This window comes from Acanthopagrus latus, chromosome 4 (assembly GCF_904848185.1).
Source record: "Acanthopagrus latus isolate v.2019 chromosome 4, fAcaLat1.1, whole genome shotgun sequence".
In the NCBI taxonomy this organism is placed as follows: Eukaryota; Metazoa; Chordata; class Actinopteri; order Spariformes; family Sparidae; genus Acanthopagrus; species Acanthopagrus latus.
The window spans coordinates 26,358,857-26,368,498 of record NC_051042.1 but is presented as its reverse complement, the minus strand read 5'-3'; the positions used below and the strand labels follow the sequence as shown (position 1 = coordinate 26,368,498).

Here is a 9,642-nt window from a genome sequence, read left to right as displayed (position 1 = left end):
TACCTCTGGAACCAGATATATCACTTTTTTATGCATGCATTTTCTTCCTTTTCAGAACCTTGTGCGGACATTACCCACAATGCAACTTAATCACCGAGTGACATCACTAGAGGCAATGTAGAAATATGACATGCAGCTTTCTCTGGAGCCACAAATGCCTCTTTTCTCATATGCAGGATTATTCTCCAAAACCAATAAATACACTTCTATGTGTAAAATCAGTGGCGTTACCCTTTTAACATAATATAAACATGATCTAATTAAGCTGTGGACTATGTGATGACTGTATCCAACATGCCTCAATAGCAGCACTACTATTTTTTCACTGAATTGGCAAACGGAAGTTGTGCAACCACTGTTTCACCCAACTTCTCCTTGAGACTAGTGTTGAATTACAACCACAATCGTGCAAAACAATCAAATAATCAGACAAGAACACACGAGTGGTTGGCAATGGAGGTTGCGGTGCAGAGGTACAGTAGATAAAGATGGAAGACACAGCCCAGTGGTGTGGTGATGGCAGCATTTAAGTTGTGTACTGAGCAGGATGACAGGACTGTCAGAAACACTGTCCCGCTGTTGTTGAGCAGCAAAGTGACATAAAAGATCCAGAACGTTTTAAGGTTTCAAATACAAATTTAATCAAAAAGTTGTTTCAAGAGAAAAAGGATGTAGCTCAGGTGGTGGAATGAAATATTTACCCACAAGAAGACTAAAAGGGATAATAGTCACAATATGTCTGACTTTCTGGTCTTATGGATGGTGATTTCTGTAACATCCATCAGATTGACAGCAATAGTTTGTCAGAAGGGGGTCCCAGCATCTCATGTTCACCCTGAGGCCCCTTACGATTGTGCTTTTGGGTTCTTCTATCACCTGGGATATGATGCTGAGGTGATGTTATTTTTATTCATCCTTAAGTGAGCAAAAAGTCTGTCTTGTCAGACAAAATGTTTTATGAAATATATATATGTAAAACAAGCACACAAGTAGAAACTGAGAAAAGTTATTTTATTTGGCAGCAAAAATGCAGTTAAATGAGATTGTCAAGCTTTTGTTAACATTATTGTTTTAAAACCAGCTTTTGTGAGTCCAGTATGTACAGTATTTCATGTTCTTTTATGTAAGGCACACATGCTGCAACATTATCTTGAAAAAACAAAACAAAACAAGACAAAACAACAATATAAAAATAGGTTCTGTTTTTACAATACTTTTCATGACAGATGGGGTCAGACTAACGCAAGTGCAGTGTTCTTCTGACTCATTTGCCGCTCAATCATCTGATCAAACTCCTGCCGCTCTCTGAAATTAAAAAAACAACAACAAAACAGTCACTTGTCATTTTCAGTATTTAGTGTCTTGATGCTTAAACTGGCAATAGACAACGTTTTGGACTGAAGTTCTCATTCTGAAGATTACTGATTTCACAGTGTGATGGCTATAGAAAACTGACACGTTGTCGAGTCACTGTGCTAGTCTGGCCTGCCTGACCAGCTACATACTGCTAGTTAAGGAAGTAACAAAACCCAACTGCTTAAAAATACAGCAGTGTTTTACTCTGCCTTGTCATAGTTCTTAGATGAGGGTTTCTAGATAAAAATTCAGATACCTGCATTTTTTTTTTGCTTTGGATAGGGGAAGAAGGTTTGAGTTGTCTATTTCAGCTTTAAATGCACCAAACTTGTACCTGTTACTGATGCTCCGGCCCTTCATGTAACTTTCTTCTGCCTTTTTCACAGACACATTGTTCACCCCAGCTATGGCGTGGATGATGGCCTGCACAGGAGGACATAAAACATATGTACAAAAACATAACTTATATTGTAACAGAGCAAAACACCACAGGTGAGCCCTGATGGGGCTTCAGCTCACCTCAGGAAGAAGCACATCCAGGACAAAGGGGACACGCTCCATGGATTTCACTTCCGACAGGCAAGTGGCGGTGGCCACGGCCGTTGCATAGAGATTGTTCAGGTACCAGTAGACCTGGTCCAACTGTTGGTCATCTTCCAGGTATATGTTCACCACCCGTCTCCGATTGGCACTCAAGAAGGAGCGAAGCCATCTGGACTGCTCCTGCCCACGGATCACAGCCTGTAAGGGGAGTAGTAATAAGAACTGTGGGGTTGTTTGCCCTGGGACAAGTGCTAATCTTGCATCGTCTCTTTTAATGCTACATACAATCCCTGTTAAAGGATGAATACTTTTATTGAAGTGTTATTGTTCAACAATATCAGAATCTCTCAGTGGATGACATCAGTTTTTCTTGCAACAACATGAAGTTGGAAGTCAAATATTTTAAAAAATAAGCCATATTTCGACCTCAAAAATATCATTGTTTGATAAATGTTTAGTTTGGTTCAGCTTTGCACACACTCATATTTTGACATAACGCTGTTCGAGCTCTGAATATTAAGGCTGTGATCGCAGATTATTTTAATTGTCTATTATTCTGTTGATTTCTTCTTAGATTAATTAATTAGTTATTTGGTCGAAAAAATGTCCGAAATTATGGAAAATATCAGCCAGTGTTTCTTAAAGCCCAAGATAACGTTCTCAAGTCTTGTTTTGCCAACAACTTGAAGTTATTCGGTTTACTGTCACAGTGGAGTAAAATAATTGTTCAATTGCCCAAAACCGATTAAAGCAATGTAATGGAGAAGTTGGCATCACATGCTATTTGGTTTATCCTGTCAAACCACATAGTGCTGAAACATCGATCCAAGATATACAGTAGGTCTATTAGTCCTACCAGAAGGTGTTCTTCCACCATGCGCTGCTTTACGATGAAATGCACCAGCTTCTCATTAGCGCGGTTGTGGGCGGCATGACTCCGATCTGGCAGCAGCCTCTTTGAACTCCTGCTGACCTCCTCCTGCTGTTCACAAGAACTGTCCTCCTTATGATCATTGCATGGCACCTCCGTCAGTGCATCGCTGGCGATGGTTAGTCTCTCTGAGGCTGCCTGTGGGTACGTTCTCCTCACTGGATAGCCTGGAGTAGTTGAAGACCGGCAATTAAAGGCATCAGGATCACGTAGGGCTGTAGGCTTTCTGCAGCAGCCTAACGTTCTGTGCTGCCATGTTGATGAATGTTTTACAGTTAAACTTACTCATGTCATGGGCGAAGTACTCAATGAAAGAGCCAGAGAATGAGCCACATGCTACAAAAGACAAAACAGGATTAATACTAATAATAACTAACTGGTATCAGAAAGATATTGTTCACATATAATACATGTAGTTAACAGTGTTCTTTATCTGTTTTTGTCTCTATAAGCTTCACACGGACAATTCTCACCAATCCGTATTCTGTAGTCTCCTATGAGGTCCAAGGACCAGTCAATGGCAGCATCATACTCTTCTTTGGCTTTACACTAATGGCAAGTATGAGAGACAGAACGTCTGCCACTGTGTCAAGAAAACATCATTACTACAAAACTGATGAACTTTGGGAGGAATTCTTACCACCAGTTCACTGGCTTCTTCACAGTCATAGGGCTTGAGGGTTTTCAGAGCCACAGTAAACCTTCAAGAACACAAATATACAAATTCTGTTGATTTGAACGTGTGCCAGCATTTCACACATCAGAACACAGATGGCTTTTTAGAGCCACATCTAGTCGCACAGTAAGATGTGCGATCCTGCTGAGACTTTCTGGCCTGGAGGCCTCTCAACTTATAGCACAGTCCTATACACTTGAAGAGGCATGCGCCAACCAAACATAGAATTTCCTACCCTTTCTTTTGGTGAATCTTTGGGTCGTCGATGAACAAGATGCTAGCTTTTTTCTGCTTGCGGTTCACACTTTTCACCTGCAGAGTAAAATAACAGATTTGAAACGTTTTGAACGAATGAGACCTTCTGGGTTTGGTTCTTGATCACAGGCCTGATTTAAATTTTACCCTGTCAAAGTCATTTATCTCTTATATAAAGTTTGTATGGCTAGACATTTTTTTAGTGCTGAAATGTTTAACTGAATTCTCAATTTAAGATGTGCAGCAGATGATTTACACACTTGTTCATTAATGAATTTTAAGTGTGTTTTACTATTTCAAGCATCTCAAATGTAAAACATGGCAGACATTCTGAACTACGCAAAAATCGTATATATTGTTCAAAATAAATCCCTTTTTTTAAAAGTGAGAAATCAATGATTTGCTAAGGGTTTTGCACTCACCAATGCTGGCCAGAATGGATAATTTCTGTATTTGACCCACACAAACTGTCCTTCTGTAATTGACGGGGGCTCTGAAAGACAATCACAATCCACTTACAGTAAACAGTGTGTGCTCACAATCCAGTCCATATCTAGTCCTTAGACAGGGATTGCATTCAGTCGCCGTGACATCACTTACTTTTGTCCACCTGCATCAAGAAACTTGGTAGCTCCTCGTCATCAGCATCACTTTTCCCATCTTCCTCAGGGGACAAAGTCGGCAGCTGTTCCTCATTGTGACTCAGCTCTATTGATAGATCTGAGGACCGCAAAGACACATCTTTTGGGGGAGGTTGGGGGTGGGGTGCAGAAATAACAGATGATTAAAAACAGATAATTTTGTACACCTACATTATTTGAAATATGAGCTGATCTACAAGCATCAACAATAGATACCATAGCAAATACAAGTCCACACTGAGCACAATACTTTAGGGTTTGTGAGGGTGATCTCCTACAATGTCTCAGAAAAGTATTATAGTGACACTGAGTGAGACATACTAAGAAGACACTACCTTGCTCTGCTGCATCAGCCCTCTCCAATTCAAATCTAGGTCTGGAGCGTTTGAGTGTCTGAATAGTAGTGTCTTCTGTTTTGGTCTTCCGTGGCCTGCCACGCCGGCACTTGACTGGTGGACCATTGGTTTTACTGCAGCTCTGGGAGGCCTCTTGTGTGTGTCCCATTCGTCGCCTGCCCCGTTTTGGTGTGCTTTGTAAGGAACTCTCAGCAGACTGGCTGACAACGGCAAAATCACAAGCTGACACATCATCTAATCCCTCTGTGGCCTGAGAGGAGGCAACGTCTGAAGTGACTTTCTCTGTCGGCGTCTTCTTAGGTCTCCTTGTTCTTGTTTTCTGAGGTACACCTGCAAGATCATTAACAGTCATGTTTCCACTGCTTGTCAGATTCAGCTGACTCTCAACAACATTGAGAAAATGAAATGTCAAGATTGCATGCCGGATCACCTTTCATTTTCGCATGAGTTGGTGTAAACCTCTCTCTAGAAAAACCTCCCTTAAGTACATCGGATCAGAGGTCTGCCTAAGTATCAAGGTGGGACATTCATCAGGGCTGATGTCCTCCAATCCCCCCCTGACCAGGGCTGTCAGATAGATAAAAGGTCTGACTGCTGTGTGACAGAAGAAGGAGAAAGGTACAGTTAAGGAAATGCTGTTCAAGCAACCTCCAACTCTGGGCCTTATCGAGCTGGAGGTACTTTTGCTTTAGAGTCAAGCGTACCATCCTCACACTGCATTAATCAAATTACATATATTGTTTTACATGTACAACACAAGACGGCCTGAGACCACTGAAACAAGATCAAAACAAGAAATTGTCCTAAACTACTTCACTATCACAGTTGTGGTTTTATGCAGATGACTCTCCAACAGTCTGTGTGTCAGAGATAACACATCATACTGACGCCAGTGCAGACCTCATATTAAGGAGGACAGGACAGTAATGCCACATATGTGCAAACACCAGGTTAAACCACGAAAAAACAGGAAAAACTTGTCCGTAGTGCACTTGAACACATCACAATATTTACTCGGAGGACACGGTGGTTGGACAGAGGCTAGCTTCACTGACCTGCTAGCAAACAGGCTGGTACATGACACAATCATGCAAGAAAACAAAGGAACACGGAAAACAGCCACAAGTAGTGACAGCAGTGACTGTTGTTCACGCAGTTAAATGGCATAAAAAACATCATGTTTTCAAACGTCATGTTTACACACGTCACGTTTACACGCATTATTTGACAGCACTTAGCAACAGCTAATCCTCTGCACAGCCTGCCCGCAGGTGAGATAACCCACGTTAAAAATTTGAATGCAAACTCCAAGGTTTTGCACATGCACACCTCTAGAGAATAAGAGAAGTGATGAAGTTTGATCTGATGTAAAACTCACGCTAATGTTAGCTCAGTTAGCCACTCACCTTAAAATCTTTAAGTCAGCCGTGTGTTTTGAGGGTTAGCTACGAACGACAGCACAGACCGAAGTTTAGCACACATTCACTGCCTGCCAAGGACTGAAACGAGACCTCGAAAGTGCAATGAAGCTTGAATCACAAGGCAAACCAACAAGTCGCTCACACCTTCCTGAGAACAGGGATGGTGCTTTGTATTTGCTTCAATTCGTGGATCAGAGCTTCAAGGCTGGTTGCCTTAACGACAAGTGGGCCCGCTACCGCCCCCTGCTGACCGGAGGACGACAGGTGCTATTACAACACAAATTCTGTTTCATTTTCAGTTTTTGAAGATTTATTTAAATGCTTCCTGTTCAGTTTGCTAAGGGATTGGGCCTGTTTTTTTTTGTTTTGTTTTGTTTTTTTAAACCTTATAGTAGTATTATTATATTTCAATTCCCAAGGGGCCAGACTTTTACATTCCCTATGTCTGACCTAAAGCTTGGAATTTAATTGTGTTGAAACATTGTTTACAGACTTGTTTATTAGTTTTCATAGTTATAATAAAGTAAAAGTAAATAATCATTAACCCCCCCCCCCCCTTTTTTAATCTTAGTAGTAGGTTGTCAGTTTGAGCTTAAACAGCAAATATTCTGTGATTTTTTTTTTCAAAGATGTATTTTTCCAGACTGTCAAATGAAGTGTGAAGTGAACTATTATACTCTGTCCTGCCACAAAGCCCAGTTACTTTCTTTCTCTTCAAGATAGACATCATTCTAAATCGACTCCACCACATTTGATAACTTTGGTCACTTGTCACAAACTGAAGCATTGTTGACATTAATGTATCAGCAATGATAATTTTTATTCTTGCTACATGGATGTTTTGGGCAAGACACCCTTCATGTGATCTGGCACATTCACAGTCACACTACACAGGTGTGCTAATTATAGGTTGCCCAGCAGATGCCTGTATCCTGTGCACAGGACCACACAGGGTCTCATGCACACAAAATCTCACAACAAAATATCACATATTTGTCAAGGTACGCTCAAAACCATGACAAATAATAGGAGATGACACACGAAGCCCACCAGCCACGATAGGCATGGCCGTCACATATTCATATCGCAGGGAAGAACCCACTGAAATCTCCTCATTCACTCCCCCTGGAAGCGTCGAGGAGGTCGATCCAACTCGCTTCTCTCTGGAGGAGGATTGTGACCCTCATCCTCATCGCCTCAGTGCCCATATACTGTTGTTGACTGTTAAAGTGCCTCTGCTCTTTATACACTCAGCTATTAGGTGTCTGTATTTCTAAGGTAATAACTTTATGGCAACAGTAGAGGGCGCTGTGTAACCACTCATAAGCTGCTCTCTGGCACAATACAGTGGTTCCTGAAAACACTCAGGTGACTCCTCCACTAGCCTGTAAGAAGGCATTGAAGTTAATGCAGATTGATTGATTGGTTCTTGCACTCCAAGACTCCAAGACTCACAAAGATTTAAAAAATGTGTTTCTGCAGGGGCCCCAAAATGTGTTTGTTGGAGTAAAGCTACATATTTAAAGTTCAAGGATTGGACAGCTGCTTTATCAGGTCAGGTCCCTATCTTAGTTGTAACCAAGCTTCTCTCTGGAAGTTGCTGCTTTTTTCTTCATCTTCATCCATCTGTCTGTCCCAGGGCTGTTTCTAGCTTTTTGGGGGACCGAAGCAAAATGCTTTATTCTGTGGGGGGGCTGGGGGGGGGGGGGGGTTCCAAAGTAGTACATGAAATCAGCACAGCGGAGACTTCAGATAGATCGGACTGAGATGTTTAAATATATATCTTAATCCTTACAGATACAGCTAAGCTTGCTGATTTCTCTTGTCACCACTACACAAATCAGCATCCCCTTTTCTACCTGGAAACTGTTGTTTTTTCTGCAAAGTAATGGTGATTTATAAGATTTTCAAATAACGCATCTCTGGTTCCTCTACGTGCCACTAGAGGGAGCTTGTGTAGTGGCAGTGGTACTAATACCACAGTCTGAGAACAGACATTTCCAGGTAGCTTGAGTCCAGGCAGTGTTTTAGTTATTTGGGTCGGTTTACTGTTCATTTACATTTTCTTTCAATTTAATTTGTTTATTACTATTTACTATCTAATTTCTCGTGTCCAGTTGCTGTTTCTCCTCACTGCCAGTGATGAAACTCTGATTGGGGAACAGTTATTATTATTTTGTCGTGAGCTGTAAATAGAATTTATTTTATTATAAATGTCTAGTGGAATCAATCTTAAATAACCTGTGTGTTTGTTAATTTTGGATTCCACAGTGATCCACAGGTCACTAAATCCTCGTAAGTTCGCAAAGAAATCACCGTGAATAACATTCAGTCGAGTTAGAAAACACACCAAGAACATCTCAAATGAATGCTGCGAGCCTCCATCATTTAAAAAGTCCAGGTTCCTCTCTCTTCCCACAGGCAGCGGTGTACCTGCCACTCAGCTGGAACCTCTGGATGTGTATTGGCCCTGTGGTCGACGAGGGGCAGGGTCGGCTCCGCCCTCCTCCAGATGTGCGCCTCTGCGCGGTCTCTCCAGTCCGCTGCTGGCTTCGGCAGAGTGCGGAGCCTCGGGAAGTCCAACAGGAGGACGCAGGCAGTGTGACACTTGCAGCACAGGTTAACCTGCGAGGACTCGGCACCCGCCAGATCCCCGCTCCATCTAATGAGTCGTGACTCTGTCTGTGGCCCGTGAGGAGGGGATTTTGGTCCCCGAAGGCTGTTTTTTTCCTTCTTTTTTTTCTTTTTTGTGTTTGGTTTGTTTCACCTGGGCAGCCTCAGACGCAGAGCTTGATGGGAGAGAGAGGCAGGGCTGAGTGCGATGCCAGTCCGGAGCGCCGCTGAGCAGGGAGCTTCAGACAGGGAGCGGTCTGCTGCGTTCTCACACGACCTGTGTGATTTATCAGTTCGCCTTTTTAGAAGTGGCCCGAGGGTTTTCTCCACAAGGAAAAAGAAAACAAAAAACATCTAGGATTTATTTCATTCTTTTTTTCCCCTTCCTCTGTCTTCGGGGGGGCTGGAGGGGGGGTCTCTCTCCTGGCGATGGAATGGGGATGTAAGCGGTTTCCACATGCGTTTGGAAGAGGTCGCCTCCAGACTGAGAAGAGAAAACTGCAGGGGCGTTGTGGTTAATTGAAATCGATCCGGTGGTCTCTCTCTTTTTTTTCTCTTCTTCTTTTTGAATGTGAAGCAGGAGCAGAGGGTCTTTTTCCTCTCCTCTCCTGTCCTCTCCTGTCCTGTCCTCACCCCCCTCCTCTCACCCCCCAACATGACTTCACTGTCGGGGACCAAGGAGAGGTCTGTGAGCAGCCGGAGCAGAAAATATGGGGTAGGTGATTCATCCTGAGTAGCTGAGGAGAGGTGGACACTCCCCCCCTCTGGTAGCTTAAAAAAAAAAAACTTAACCATCCGTTCAGTCCTGCATGCACTTCATCTCACACACCCATTTTCACAAGAAGCTGTA

General features: G+C 42.6%; 2 protein-coding genes across 14 annotated transcripts in view; one reads left to right on the top strand and one right to left on the bottom strand.

Annotated features, from left to right (window-relative positions):
- Positions 1-990: 990 nt before the first annotated feature.
- Positions 991-6,306, bottom strand: si:dkey-127k13.1 (PWWP domain-containing DNA repair factor 3A). 3 transcript variants are annotated; one of them, XM_037095111.1, is made up of 13 exons: positions 6,165-6,306; positions 5,189-5,352; positions 4,738-5,088; positions 4,362-4,502; positions 4,184-4,254; positions 3,742-3,818; positions 3,471-3,531; positions 3,304-3,379; positions 3,116-3,166; positions 2,756-2,997; positions 1,876-2,097; positions 1,691-1,779; positions 991-1,305 (listed from the first exon to the last, which is right to left on the bottom strand). In XM_037095111.1, the coding sequence occupies exons 2-13, from the start codon at positions 5,193-5,195 to the stop codon at positions 1,233-1,235; spliced, it is 1,461 nt and encodes a 486-aa protein (XP_036951006.1). In that variant the 5' UTR covers positions 5,196-5,352; positions 6,165-6,306; the 3' UTR covers positions 991-1,232. The 3 variants fall into 3 exon arrangements, with proteins under 3 accessions (XP_036951006.1, XP_036951007.1, XP_036951008.1); XM_037095112.1 differs by having other exon boundaries at positions 5,189-5,349; positions 6,165-6,303; XM_037095113.1 differs by lacking the exon at positions 6,165-6,306 and adding an exon at positions 5,814-5,909.
- Positions 5,979-9,642, top strand: part of kif26ba (kinesin family member 26Ba) — a 91,686-nt gene continuing 88,022 nt past the window's right edge. For 4 of the 11 annotated variants that reach the window (XM_037095106.1, XM_037095110.1, XM_037095108.1 and 1 more), the window contains exon 1: positions 8,663-9,507. In XM_037095106.1, coding sequence (XP_036951001.1) covers positions 9,448-9,507 — 60 coding nt within the window. In that variant the 5' untranslated portion in view covers positions 8,663-9,447. Of the gene's footprint in view, positions 6,030-6,253; positions 6,444-7,085; positions 7,734-8,452; positions 8,475-8,600; positions 9,508-9,642 lie in introns of those variants that run through there. The other 7 variants (XM_037095100.1, XM_037095099.1, XM_037095101.1 and 4 more) reach the window with 6 other exon arrangements.